Consider the following 15,000-nt stretch of genomic DNA (forward strand, 5'->3'; position numbering starts at 1 on the left):
TAATGATTCTACTGTGTCCACCAGAGAAATCTACGCATTTCCCACTACCCTCTCGATCCTAAGAAAATTCTCGCAGAAGGCTCTATCCACAAAGACACAACTTACCAGGGGAGTGACAGGCAAGACTTTTACCGACACGGAAAAAAAAAAAAAAAAAAAAACTAAAAAAAAAAAAAAAAGAAAACAAACAAACTAAACGCAGACCTCGACTGGGTTTGCCATGAGGCAACCCAGTAATAATAAACTTATTTGTAAACAATTATTTGCTGCTCGGATAAATCGTTGATATTCGTCGAGGATTATCGAGGGGGTATAGCATTTCAAAAGCCCTCGATTAAAGCGGAGACACGTGATCTATCAAAGGTGAAGAATGTTCCGCCCACATGATTTAAAGACTTGGGACGAAGTCGACAAGCGCTATTAATATCGTAGTTCATTCCTTCGAAAAACAAATCACCCATTGAGAATCCCGGAGAAAAGGTGGAAACAGGTAGGTTTTTAGTAAAGGGTAGTATTATGGTTTATCGCACACTTTTTGATTAGTGATCATGAAAAGACTTCCAACAAACAATTCTTGGTCCAATTCTTGGTCCAATCAAAGGAAGACAAAGTGAATGAATCGCATATCCTGGCTCCGCGAGCGCTTGTAAATTATAAAAGAATTAAAGCAAGGCTCTATTTCCACAGGATCTTGATATTAGCAGGCAAGTCAGAACTTTAAAGAAAACGACAAAGCTTTTAAGATTATAAGACATATTTCGACAGAAATTTCTGTTAGCTTCAGTTGATTAATGTACAAAACGTTAGATAAATCTTAAACTATCCTTTTAATTCTCACATTGTCACGTTTTATGTACATTCCGTTGTTACTAGCATAATTAGCACTTGTTCTTACTTATAAATTTAAGTTCTAACGCTTTGTACATTAATCAACTGAAGATGACAGAAGTTTCTGTCGAAGCATGTCTTATAATCTTAAAAGTTTTGTCGTTTTCTTTAAAGGGCTCCATGCATTTGATGAAAAACTTGAACCTTGTATTTCGTGGATAATGGAACCAAAAAGGTCGAGACAGCAGAAAGCAAATCGTTATCTTTAAGAAGATTACGACATTTTTTAAATTCCAGGACATGTTTTGATGTTAGGAACATCACCTTCAGTTCCAGAATATTTAAAAAATCGTTTGCACTATATAACAACTAGGCGAAACATTCATAAACATTTACTAAGCTCAGAACGTTGTCGTCAATCTTGCTGTTCGGATTGTTTCGAAATCCTTGATTCTGCCCCTACTAAATTTCAACTTAAACTTAAGGAGGTTATGCATATAAATCGGGAAAAGCCTAATTTAAACCAACAAGTTCATCACGTCACCTGACACTTACGCTTTAGGCTTTACATTCTTTCAAACACTTTGTAACTCACTCAAATATGTAATTTTTGTCACTTAATCATAATTAATTATGCATGTTTCGCCTAGTTGTTATATAGTCGTAACGGTTTTTCAAATATTCTGTAACTGACGATGATGTTCGTAACATCGAAACATGTCTTGGAAAGGAAAAAACTGTCGTAATCTTCTTAAAGACTAGACCCTCCGTGAGGGTACACTGGGTTGCCTGTGGTACGTGCAGCCCCGGAGGTGGGGGGGGGGGGGGAAGGGACTCCCATTTGGAACACACGGGGATGCTAGTCGGAAATTTTAAATTTAACCCCTGAAGGAGACCATCTGGGCGTGGCTCAAGCTTTTTGTGACTCCTAAAGGAGACCAATCTGGGCGTGACTTAAGCAAATTTTGACCTTGGCGGCTTAAAATATTGGCGCTTTGCCCGAAACACCCTAAGCGAGACCAAAATCCAAAATTTACACCCCTAAGCGAGACGACGAGCATCCCCGTCTGTTTCATATGGGAGTACCCTCCAACTCTTGTTTATGCAAAGTCAAAATTTACTCTCCAAGACGTGTACGACGTGATTTATCACCAGGTAATTCCATCATTTTGGAAATAGCAGCTACTTTATTATTCATCTGCGTCACAAGTTTTCACTGATTTTGGGGCTCATTTTGTTGAAACTCAAGCACGCTTCCAACAGGCCTGTGAACCCTTCCTGCTTACAGAGCAATACTAAAAAACTTCTCCCATATCACATTTGAACCTTAAGCTCGAAAATTCAATACACAACATGATATTATAATTCACAAAGGCAGAAAATACCACAGAATCCTTTTCCAGCGAAAATTTTATTGAAACAAACAACATATTTGCTCTTAGAGGCGAAAACCTCTTCCTATTTGATTGCGTGCGTGAAGACAAGAAACTCAGTTGTGTCAAATTACCATGTACTTCAGGTAAATACTGCTCACTTTGATTTCGTCTCGACGGGCGATAGATTGTTGTCGAAGTCCAGTACTCGTCGCTTTTGAGATTCATGCCTAGTTTATCCAACTGACTTTCCATTATTGAGCTCCATAAGGGTATATTTTGTTTAAGGATCCACTAAAACGCCATTCGCGTTGCATGACTTTCGACGCCATTGCAGGCTAAGTTAATGATTCTACTGTGTCCACAAGAGAAATCTACGCAGTTCCACTACCCTCTCGATCCTAAGAAAATACGCGCAGAAGGCTCTATACACAAAGACACTACTTACCAGGGGAGTGACAGGCAAGACTTTTACCGACACGGAAAAAAAAAAAAAAAAAAAAACGAAAAAAAAAAAAAAAAAGAAAACAAACAAACTAAACGTAGACCTCGACTGGGTTTGCCTTATAAGGCAACCCAGTAATAACGATTTGCTTTCTTTTGTCTCGACCTTTTGGTTCCATTATCCACGACATAGCAGCCAGATATGAAGGACGTTTCAACGATTAAGAAGAGTAAAACCCACAATAGGATACTATAAAATAATCACACCATTGTTCACGGATCTCCGAGTTTCGCAGTAAGAGTTTGGCAAACTATATCACCTTTCTTTGCCCTCTCTGTTGCTGGAGTTTTTAAAGAAGCTATACCACGTTTTCGTGATCTGTCAAAGTGCAGGAATGGTCCACCCTTAATTCAACGAATTCTTTTGGTTTCAGTAAAGAGGTGACTGGGTTGTGTCAACAATATCGACTCCCTATGTAAAAAGAGTGGAGGCAGCCACGTCCCAATTCAAGGTAACCTAACCCTTAAAACTGCTGGCTTTTAGTCTTCTGGTTTCTTCTTCTGTTATCCATTGTATACTGTGCATACTGTTTCTCTGTGCTCACTGTTCCTTGGTGCATAAGTTTCCTCTGTGCCTACTGTTCCTCTGTACCCTTTGTGCCCACTGTTCCTCAGTAAATAACCACTGTTCCTCTACTACAATTTCTCAGCCCTCTGTTCTTCACTGCTCTCATGTAATGATTAACGCTTTCACTTCCCAGTATATCAGTAATGATTAACGATTTCAGAGCCCGGTATACGAGAGACAAGGTGGCACACCTCAAACAGTTCGATGTAACATGAAAAGTAGGTTTAGCTGTTTACTAGATAATTTGTAACAATGTATGTTGCATCTTTTTCATCTGAACTGGAGGGTGACACACCTCAAACAGTTTGATGTAACGTGGAAAGTAGGTTTAGCCGTTTACTCGATAATTTGTAAAAATGCATGTTGCGTTTTTTCACCTGAACTGGCGGGTTTTTATTGTATTTAATCATGTTAATAGCCGATAAGAGGCCGTCCTGGCCTGTAGTAATGCTTCGAAAAGGTTACGTTAGAATGCATAAAGCCACCTAAGACGGAACGGCCAAAATTCAGAGACTTTGCCGAGTGCGCTGCAAAATGTACATGTACATGTATATATTTAGGTTAATTCTTATTCCAGTAAAGGACAAATCGACCCTTAAAGGGTAACTCTCGGCTAAAACACACTTTTTTGGGACAACATTACAGACTTGTCGCTAATGTCTTCAAAGTAAATAAAACGTGCCCAGAAGCCTTTTTTACCCGTGAATTTTAGCTTTAAAACCGTGTTTATCACCGAATGTTCAGGATCCCATCGCAAACGCTTCGATTTGCGTCACGTGATGCGATACGTCACAGGTGTGGAACTGCAGGAAAACATGTCTGACTCTAGTAGCGGGAGCTCGGACTCTGCTAGCGATTCTTCCGATTTCGGCAAACTGTGATATAAAGTTGCCTTAATCTTCCTTTTTTCAAATATGATTGTCTATGAGTCACAAAGAAGTGTTGTTTCTTGTATTGTACATCGTTTAATACTCCTTCACCCAGTAGCGGTTTTGTTCTTACAAAATCCTCCCAACGATTACTTGCAGGTGTAGTGCACTCAACTAAACCCTCAATTCTTTCTGGGCAAAGTTGTAGAGTCGCTAGAACCTTGTTTAATGGCATAGCTCCAATGAGTCTCCTGTAGGGGAGCATTCCAACTAGTAAATGGAAGATCATAGGTTTGACTACTTCAATGGAGCACTCGCGGACTTTTTTTCCGAGTTTGCCTGCGACATTACCAATGAATTCATATTTCTTCCGCCAATGAAGTTACTATGGCGATCACGTGGAACCACTGGCGGGAACGTACGATAGTCGTTTTCTATTAAAAAACTAACATGACAAAGCTTTAAAAAAAAGCAAAATAAATACTAATACAAAAGGAGTACTCAAACCTGGATAAAAATTCATTATAGCGAGAAAATTTTGTTCAGTGCACTATAAAATAAATCGTAAGATCTTTTCCAAAGTGGAGTCAAAGGGAAGAAAATTAGATCCCAATAAAAAGGGGTAATCCCAATAAATTTTTTTGAAAGCTCTCTAAAAAGCTCGTTTAAAAAATTTTCTTTTCTCTTTTCTTTATAATTCACTGTCGCCTCGATTGCCCAATGCGCACAAAAATTCAACATACGTCAGCGCTATTGGCAAACCAGAAACAGAATTAAGACTAAACGCTTCAGCGTCAGTGATTATGATAGTGAGAAGGCCAAAGGAAAGTAAATCGAAGCAACTACATCATCTGTCAGAGAGTAACTTAAAGTGCTACATATTCCCTATGATCATTAGCCCTAGTAATCGAAACGACCCCACAGGAACAGAGTAAAAAAGAATTCTGACCAACGTTGCTGGAAGCTTACAAGAAAATTAACTGCATTCTAGGGGAAGAGCGGGAAATGTTTCTCACTGTATATTGGCAACATCCTTTGATTTACCATTGTTTTCGACAGTTCTCTCACTACCGTGCTAAACTATAAGGATTTTCCCATTTCAGGTCTTAAGTGTGAAACAATGTTGTACTTGTTTCTTCGAGTAATTTCCGCTGAAATGTCTCTTGCAACATTTTTTGTCAATAATAGTGGTTTCCTTTTCTTCCACTCTTTCCTGTAGTTTGATCTTTCTTCGTTAGTGTTTTCACATGTTTAGATGATTCTCTTCCAAATTCGATCCACCATGTAGGGATGGCGCAGTGGTGAGAGCACTCGCCTCCCACCAATGTGGCCCGGTTTCGATTCCTCGACTCGGCGTCATATGTGGGTTGAGTTTGTTGGCACTCTACTCTGCACCGAGAGGTTTTCTCTGGGTACTCCGGTTTCCCCTCTCCCCCAAAACCAGCATTTGCCTTGATTTCCGTTGATTGTTAATTTCACTTCACAGTGTCCCCAATTAGTGCTCCAGTGCTAAATCCACTAGACACTTAAATAAAATTCCTTTCCTTTCCTTTCCTTTCCTTTCCAAACAACCCTGTAATAATTGTTTACGGATTTGACGCCTCGTTCAGCGCTATCAAAAGAGAGCGCACAGTTCACTGAGGATCATATTCTCTGGAGTTCTCTGGGTCGTTTCCAACAAAATGACCGCTCCATGACATTGCAACGGATTACAACACCTGCAGTGTCAAAACTTGCGCTTCTCAATGAAAAGTATGTTAGGAATCCTAGTACGCCGTACTAGCATTCCTTTGAAGTACTTACAGTTAGGGCTTTTTGCGTTCCATCATGCTATCTCCCTTTGTTCGCGTTTATTTTGCTTAGATTCAATAAGTTCAACTGAAAGATCTGTATCAAGAGACTTTTGGCTACCATGCATATCGGAGCAAAAGTAGTTTCAAGCCACTGCTTCCGGGATTTTTGACGCGGACTGGAATTTGAAGGAACAAAACGGTAAGATTATTTAAAAAGCCTTTTTGAGATCATGTAAGGCAGACGAAAGTAACGATTCTGACTGTCCAGCTATGTTATCTAGAACAAGTTCCAACGCCACAATCTGCATCGCGAGTAAAAACTTGCAGAATTATGCAACTTTGCAGCGTGCAGACGTTCACGTTTCCACGACAACATTAAGATTTAAACTTACACCTTCTTTTTTGCCAGTCTTAACCTGTTCATTTTCACAAGTTCAGATGTTTTTTAAAATAATTTTGTGTCCTACGCGGAGCACATCACCACCAAGGTTCTCAGGCATCTGTTTTCCTGGCGTGTATTGCGAAAGCAATGCTCCCATTCACCCAATTCATTTGAATTAAATAACTGTAATTGAACAACTGATGTTGTTGTTCCAGTAGTAAAACAGATCCCGTCTTGTCCGAGGAAAATGTCAATTTCAGTATAAGTCGCGTACTTATTGCTTTATGTTCTGTTCTCGATTTTATTCCGGCGTAAACCAGCACCAAGAATGATCTCGATCTTACGTCTGTAAACATAACAAGGAAGACACTCTTTTTTTTATTAAACTACTTACGCTACTTGCACTACTTCACAAAACGATGCAATTATAAATGCAGCTCACAATACTACAGTTTACATAATTTACTCTCCAAAACAATACAATTTTTTATTTAACTTACAATATTAACACATACCCTACAATTATTTTACAAATAGAGACATAAGAGTAGGAGTGGCACATCCCCTGGGACAAAGGTATTTGGCACAGCTCATGCACATAGTGTTCCCCATTTTGCTCTGAATTTTCCCAATGTGTTGTTCTTAAAAGCAATTGTACGTTCACAAAGAATCTTTTCATTAAGTAAAACGCAGAAAATTTCAAAACTGGGAGAGGTTTTATTTAACCATGAAAGAAAGATGTGGTACTTTGCAATAATAACATAATGATTGAGGGCTTGAAAAATATTTGATTCAGGCTTAAAGCCGTACAAAATATCCGAAGTACTTAAGGTGACATTTTCCGATCTCTTTTCGTTCCACCAGCTAATTACCCTTTGCCAAAAAATTTGAATACTGGGGCATTCGTATAAAAGGTGAACTAAATTCTCATGAGGGTGGCTACAACGATCGCAGTCCGGAGATGTTCTCAATTTCATTTTGTAAAGATTACTGTTAGTAGGTAGAATGTTATGTACCACCCTATATTGAAAACATCTAAGTTTGTTTTCCACTGTGACCTTGAAGGGTAATTCATAGACAGCTTTAGTCGAGATGTTTTGTTCTACTAGTTTCCTTTCTACGTTCGGGGGTTTAAACAATTTCAGCACAAACATTTTACGGGCGGTTTTGGCCGTGACGTTCGCGGACGTGAGGTTGTGTCCCTCACGGTTATCAAGAAGTTCTGAATTAAGAATTGATTTTTTCCATTCATCGGGGATCGCAGCAAGAATACCATTATAAGTTAGGAAGTTCACTGACAAACCATATTTTCTTTGAAAATCGGGTCTCGATAAAAAGGTTCCTCTTTCGTTTAAAAGATGGTCAATTTTAGTTACCCCTTTTCTATACCATGACGATTAAAGCACTGGTTTCCCATCTATTCTTATGAACCGGTTGTTCCAAATAATTTCGTGTAGATATTCCATAGTCGTGGAGGGGTTCTTAGAGTGCAACTCCTGCCAAACAGTCAATATATCTCTGTAAAAGCTTGGCACGCGTGAGGTCAAATTTAAGTCGCGTGTGTCAAAATTACATTCAAAGATAAATCGACCCCCGTATTGAGCTGTAGCAGAGAAGAAGACGGAGCACCATTTACTACCTTCAGCTTCACAAAGGCGTTTGACCCAGGCTGCTTTAAGAGATTTACCTAATATGGTGTAATCAACCTAATGTTTGACGTTTTATCTTATCGGGCTTGAAGTTCCAGATGAATTTGAAGCAAATATCATTAACTTTTTCAGCGAAGTTCGGAGGCACTTTGAGAACAGACGTATTATAAACTAACTTAGAAATTGCGAGTGTCTTAACAATACAAATTCTTCCTATGAGAGTTAAATTCCTAGTCGTCCATTGATTTAAAATGTTCTTTAGCGTTACAAGCTTCTCTTCGAAGTTGATTTTGTGACTAGTGGTCGAGTCATAGGCGAAAGCGACACCTAGCGCAACTACATATTGTTCCGGCCATGCGATGTTAAATGGAGCGCGTTTGCCCAAGTGGCATTTCAGGCTTCCAAGCCACATTCCTTCTGTTTTCGAGCAATTTATTTTCAGACCTGAGCAGGTACCAAAATCATTTAAAAGACTGAACAATTGACTGGCCGACCGCTCATCCTTTATGAACGCTGTAAGATCATCTGCATACATACTTAGTTTTAATTCAGTGTCATTGATTTTTAAACCGTTGATGTTTTCATTTTCTCTGATCGATTGAACAAGCACTTCAATTGCTAGTACAAAAAGAAGCCCTGATAATGGGCAACCTTGTCGAACGCCTCTGTAGAGCTGGAAAAAGTCTGACGCGTGATCATTGTTCATAACACAACTTGTGATGTTAGAGTAAAAAGTATGGATCCATGTTCGAAACATCGGGCCAAAGTTCATGACCTCGAGTACTTTGAACAAAAAATTCCATTCTAAAGAATCAAAAGCTTTTTCAAAATCGATAAAGAGTAACATGCCTGGCAGGTTTTTTTCTTCATACGATTCAATCACATCAGAAATCATTCGAATATTTTCTCCAATAAAGCGATTTTTGACGTAGCCTGTTTGATCTCTGTTGATCAACATTGGCAAGATTTTCTCTAGCCGCTTTGCCATACATTTCGTAGCAACTTTGTAGTCGATATTCAACAGAGTAATCGGTCCCCAATTTTTTAGGAGAAGGGTGTCTTTGTTTTTTTTGGGCAACAAGGAGATCACTCCCCTTTTTTGTGAGATCGACATTTCACTACACTGGTAGGCGTCGTTTAAACAGTCTTTTAAAGGAATAGCAACATAATCCCAAAAACACAAATAAAATTCCGTAGTGAGTCCATCAGAACCTGGGGTTTTATTTTTCGAAAATTGTTTAAGAGCGGATAGGCATTCTTCTTCGGTAATAAGTCCTTCACAGATTTTGTGATGTTCACTATCCAGTCTTTTTATGTTGTTGCAATTTAGAAAATGCGGTGCTGAAGCATTAAAAGTATCTTCTGATATTTGAGAAGAATACAGGGTCTTATAAAAGTTTTCCATTTGGCACAAGATCTTATTCGGCTCCTCTAAATATATATTTTCTTTTGTTTTCAGTTTGACTATATGTTTTCTTTCATAAGCACGCTTTTCTAAATTCACAAAGTATTTACTGTTTCTTTCGCCATGCTCATACCACCTAGCCCGGCTTCTTACTATCGCACCTTTTGTTTTATGTTCAGAGATTTTTTGAAGTTCGATTCTGACGCGTTCAACTTCCACTGCTAAATTTGTGTCCTGATGGTTTTGATCGAGACGCTCATTGAGTTGTTTTAACTTGCAGAGTATATCTATTTCTCTTTCTCTCTTTGCTTTGGCACGCCGCTTGGAAAAACGAATACAAAAGTCTCTGATCTCCATTTTAGAGTCTTTTGTCTTTGGTGTCACGATGTTTTTCTTTGGCATGTGTCAAAAAGAATTTTAAGTGTGTCACGAATTCTTCGTTATCATCAAGGAGAGAGTTGTTAAATTTCCAAAACCCTGGACAAGGCGATTTTTGGCTGTTTTTATATTGGATCTCCATGTAAATCGGGCTATGATCCGAATCATAATAAGACTTTACATCTGTTTTACTTGTGTGAGGAATCAGGTGCTTCGAAATAAGCCAATAGTCCAGTCTACATCTTATCTTTCCTGAGCTGTTCTGCCAGGTGAATCGCTCGTGGGAGAGATGCTGGAGTCTCCAAATGTCGACAAGATTTAAATTATTGCTCATTTCGACTATGCTCTGAATGACATTTTCCTGCTGCTGATATCTTTCCCGCCTTTTTTGTCAATATTTTCAAGAGGACAGTTAAAATCTTCCCCCAGTACAAGATTTGAATTTACATACGGTCGTAACTTTCTCGTTAGTTGAGTATAAAAATCGACCTGAAGATTTTGGTCGTTAGGAGCATAAATATTGGCCAAACAAAACTCTCCGTCTTGTATTGTTAGATTAACAATAAGAACTCTTCCGTTTCGGTCACAGGTTGTGCTGATATTTTCACCTTTTACCGTTGGTCTAATGAGAGTCATCACGCCTCTGCTGTGTTTTGAGCCATGGGAATAGAAAATGTCGCCTCCCCATTCCGCACGCCAAACGTTTTCAATTGTTTTATCACTATAGGTTTCTTGTAAAAAAATTACATCATATTTGCCGTTGTGAAGCCACCGAAATAAATTTCTGCGTTTGATCGCCTTGTTTATACCTCTAATATTAAGAGAAATACATTTTAGGTTTATCAAAACGTGTACACTTTAGCTCCGACACTTTCAATGCCGCAAACAAACACGCTTCATCCAAAAGGTGTGCCAGACCAAAATACTACAAAGGAACATTACACACACTAAAACAACCAAAAGCGTACACATAGAGATTAAGCCGTTATGAGACTTGCCTTATGGAGGAGAAATTGTTGTAATACACCAAGATTTATGTTAGTTTACTTTGGGTGTTCTCCTCCACAATTCCCCGCGAATGAGTTAGGATTCAAATTTTAAGAGTTGAAAGACAACAAATGAAAAGGAAAAAGCCACAAACTTTGATTGTAAGCGAGTTCGGACGAAAAGAGCGACTAAGAGTTAATTAACCAAACTCTTATGGCTACAAATTTAAATGTTATCTAAATCCTCCTGACTATAAATTCTAACTGGATGGTCACCTAATGATAATTTCATAAAGATTTTACCGTCCATTGTCCAAGCACTGTGCCACTGCTCCGACTTCTTGCGCTTCCAGACTTTCGCAAAGAGTTGACGACGCATTCTTGTCAAATTTTCGTTAATGTACACAATGCCAGCACCTTGAAAAATCTGGCTCATACGTTGATTCTTTAGACTTTTGCAAACTCCATATAACTCCTTCTTTGTGCGATATGACTTGAATCTAACAATAATCGGCCTGGGTTTGCTTACGTTCCTGCCTGTAAACATTCTGTGGCAAATGTCGATATCATCGCTTCGAATGGTAACATTGAGAGCATTTGCGAGTTTAATAACTTGTTCAACTAGGTTTTCCTCTGTTTTCTCCGGTATACCGTGTATTTCCAAATTGTGCTTGCGGGTGTATTGTTCAAGATCGTCAATTTGATTAATCGCTGTCCCCAAGTCGGCATACAACTGATCCTGCTCTTCGTTAGCTTTGCTTAAGGAGGCTCGAAAGGGTTTTCAGCTGAGCGCGCGCGCGCAAGCCACACACGCAATTCTAAAAGCTGCTCGCGTCAGCTCACGATTCAAAGTGGATCACCAGAAATAAACAAATACCGCTAGTTTCGCTCACCTTTCTTCTAATTCCTATACATATGGAATATATATAGACATCTCCTATTCACGAAAACAACGAAAACTGTACACAAACGGTTTCATGGTCGCTTAAATCTGTTTGTGTTGGCCTGTATCTTCACTCGCGCGTGCATTCGAATGAGCGGGTGACGCATGCGTAAATGCCGATCTTGTAACCCCCTCATTTTTCCTGATTTTGCAACTTTACTCGCTTATATCTCTGCTTCCGGACGGTGAATTTTTTTCATTTTTTGCATGTTAGCTTAGATTAATTTAAAACGTTTGTCTTTCAAATTTAAAAAAATTCTGTAGGTGAAAAAAGAAATTAGCGACACATTTCAAAAAAACTGATTTTTCTGAAAAACTGACCTACAGATTTTGTTGAATTTTAAACATTTTAGAGATTATTTCTAACATTATCTGGTAACGCTGAATGGGAAGATTTCACCGTCCCGTTTTTTCAAAAAAGACAACATATGTTGATTTTAAGGCTCAAGGAAATGCCTTATATCGTTGCCATGGTAACGATATTTTAGAGGAAAATGTGATGTGAGAAATCTATGATGGGAACTTAATACCCTGGCCAAATTTTGTCTTGATATGATTACCCTAACTGTATCTAAAAACAAACTATGTTTATTTGTTTGAAAAAAGGAGAAACTATTTCGAGCCTCCTTAAGGTTTCCTTCAAGGACTTCACTTCTCTCTTGAGATCTTTATTCTCAGTCGCTAGCTCCTCCATTTTATTTATAGTGGAACTCCAGTGAATTCTGAAGCTCATTGTACTGTTCACGAATGACTTTATTTTCTTCTAGCAGTTTGTTTGTGTTTTCCTTGATGTTGTTTAGAACTTTCCATATCTCATCTAGTTCCGCCATGTTGGATTTTGCAAATTTCACAGATTTTGCAGGCGGCTTCTCGGATTCCGGAGAGCTATTATCACTGCTTCTTTCCACTCTTTTACCTGGGTAATATCACCCATTCCTTAACGACAGCGGGGAATATAAGGCGGACTACGAAAACATGCTGCTGTCCGCCATTAGACCGAGGGTCTTGCCCTGACGACGTAACAGGGAACTCAGGAAGACACTTATTGATCAGGGAAAACGACTTTACGAGCAATCGCGGGGTAAGCTCCATTAACATGTAACCAAAAACTTTCAATATTACATGTCCTTTGCTTTAAAATTAGAACAACAAACGAACATTTATTTTCCTTGACTTATGTCGTTGTATGCTCACTTCTTCCAAGAAAGGACTAGTTTCTAAGAATATCAGATGTCTCCAAGACATCCTGACTGATGATTAAATCACGCCAGGAATTTTCTTTAGTAAACGAAATGAAATAAGACAAGAACCATGTTTTCTTCGAAATGGTCGGTGACATCAGGCGGTTTGCTGAACCATTCGATTCCCTTTATTCCTAATACCAGAAACCCATGAGTTCTGCTAATACCAAACCACGATATCAGCTGATTTTGAATAAACTGTACAGAGAAGCTCATTTAGTTTTAGTTGGTTTAAAATTCCTGCAGACGGAGCTATTGGCAATCCTTTGGGCAAGGAATAGATCAATCTAAGGTACAAATCCGTGAGAAATATTCGTCTGGTTATGTGAGATCATAGAGTGAAAGCACACTAAAATAAGGACAAAACGCGGAGCCCTACTCCATGGAGTACTCTATGGAGTACCCCTAAAAATCATGTATTGGTCAAATAGGCCTTTTGCAACAAACGGTCACATAGTACAAAATCCGCCATGCTGGAGGGCAAGCTCATTATTATTCCCCCACTAGGACATTTTAAAAAACAAAGAGACCTGAACCAGTCAAGCTTGACTTGTCTTTGTTTTAATGTCCCAGTGGGGTAATAATAATGAGCTCGCCCTCCAGCATGGCGGATTTTGTACCATGTGATCGTTTGTTGCAAAAGGCCTATTAAATACTTTATCATCATGATGAGGTATTTAGATGCACATTACCCTTATGTATTTCGAGCTTTCCAGCTCTCTGATTGTTACTGTTCGATGCATTTCACGAATTGGCCGCCATCAAGAGATTATAATCTCTTGCCGCCATCTTAAAATTTCGTCGGTATTTCATAAGACCCCTTTCAGTTAATCCCCAATCTGGAGGACAAAACAATAAGATTGTTTTGCATTTAAAAGGTTTGCTTCTCTCAGGGGACAGAACAACCATTGTTTTGTCCTCCAGATTGGGAATTACTGAAATGGGTCTTTGCAGTGTATTTATTTTTTTGTGTATTTAGACAAATATTCTAGATCTTACAAACCTATGGACCCTTGTATGCCCATAATATACCCATGCACACCCCTGTAGTATACAGTGTATAAACACACATCCCCATGTATGCCCTGTATACCCATATATACCCATTTTTAATCTGACCATGTACAAATAAAGTTTCCAATCCATTTCATAGGGGTATATAAATATATATGGTCATACTGTAACACAGGCCTGAATGGATGTGCAGGGGTACACGGTTTTTATACATTATAATAAGGGATAAACGAAATACCTACAAAACTTCAACATGGCGGCCAGTTCGTGAACTGCATCGAACTGTAACAAAAGTATATACATCGAAATACCTCGCCATGTTGATAAAGTTTTAAATTTGACCAATAAATGATTTTTAGTGGTACTCCATTTCAGGTTTCAGGTTTCAGGTTTCAGGTTTTATTATGTATTTTGCATAAAATATCACAAAACTATGCAATGCTCGCAGATAGCAATAGCTAGTCGAGGCGAGCATTGCTTACAATAAATATTCCAGATAAAATGGTTACAAATACATAACTACACATTCTCATGAAAATAAATAAATAAATAAAATAAAATAAATTAGTTTTAGAATACAGTTAGTGCAGTGGAGAACACCTTAAAATGTGTACAGTATAACATAAATAAACATGAAAAAAGTAGCTTAAATTGAATAAATAAATTTTTAACTACCTGACATACTAAACTAAGGAGTCAAAATTTGCCAATATTATCGAAACATCAATGTAATCATCATATTTTAGCAGTCTTTGTAAGAGGATATCATCAACATTATTTTTGAAGTTAGATTTTGACATCTGGCGGACTTCACAAGATATGCTATTCCAAATTTTAACGCCAATTCTTGAGAAAGATCTTTTTTGAATATCTGTTCTCGAACGTTTAAGAAAATAATCTCCTCTTTGCGATGATCTCGTCTCGTAAGGATGAATATCAGCTTGATGGGTGAATAGGTTAAATATATTAGGAGGTGTCAAGTTGTTTGATACATCATGCATAATCACAGCCACAGATTTAAAATAGAGCATATCTAAGGGAAGAAGACGAGAAGAAATGAAGAAAGG

The 15,000-nt window shown here is 38.4% G+C and overlaps 2 protein-coding genes across 14 annotated transcripts in view; one reads left to right on the forward strand and one right to left on the reverse strand.

Moving 5' to 3' along the window:
• LOC137975633 (uncharacterized) overlaps positions 1-15,000 on the forward strand; it is a 77,954-nt gene that overhangs the window by 395 nt on the left and 62,559 nt on the right. For 10 of the 13 annotated variants that reach the window (XR_011117608.1, XR_011117609.1, XR_011117610.1 and 7 more), the window contains exons 1-3: positions 1-490; positions 3,080-3,157; positions 6,006-6,134. The exon at positions 1-490 is cut by the window's left edge. The gene's annotated coding sequence lies outside the window, so the exon portion shown is untranslated. The remainder of the gene's footprint in view (positions 491-3,079; positions 3,158-6,005; positions 6,135-15,000) is intronic. The other 3 variants (XM_068822775.1, XM_068822768.1, XM_068822767.1) reach the window with 2 other exon arrangements.
• On the reverse strand, positions 10,962-12,372 carry LOC137977332 (uncharacterized). Its single transcript, XM_068824564.1, has 2 exons — positions 12,302-12,372; positions 10,962-11,493 (listed from the first exon to the last, which is right to left on the reverse strand). Exons 1-2 carry the CDS (start codon positions 12,370-12,372, stop codon positions 10,962-10,964), a joined length of 603 nt encoding a protein of 200 aa, XP_068680665.1.

This window comes from Montipora foliosa, chromosome 11 (assembly GCF_036669935.1).
Source record: "Montipora foliosa isolate CH-2021 chromosome 11, ASM3666993v2, whole genome shotgun sequence".
NCBI classification, from domain to species: domain Eukaryota; kingdom Metazoa; phylum Cnidaria; class Anthozoa; order Scleractinia; family Acroporidae; genus Montipora; species Montipora foliosa.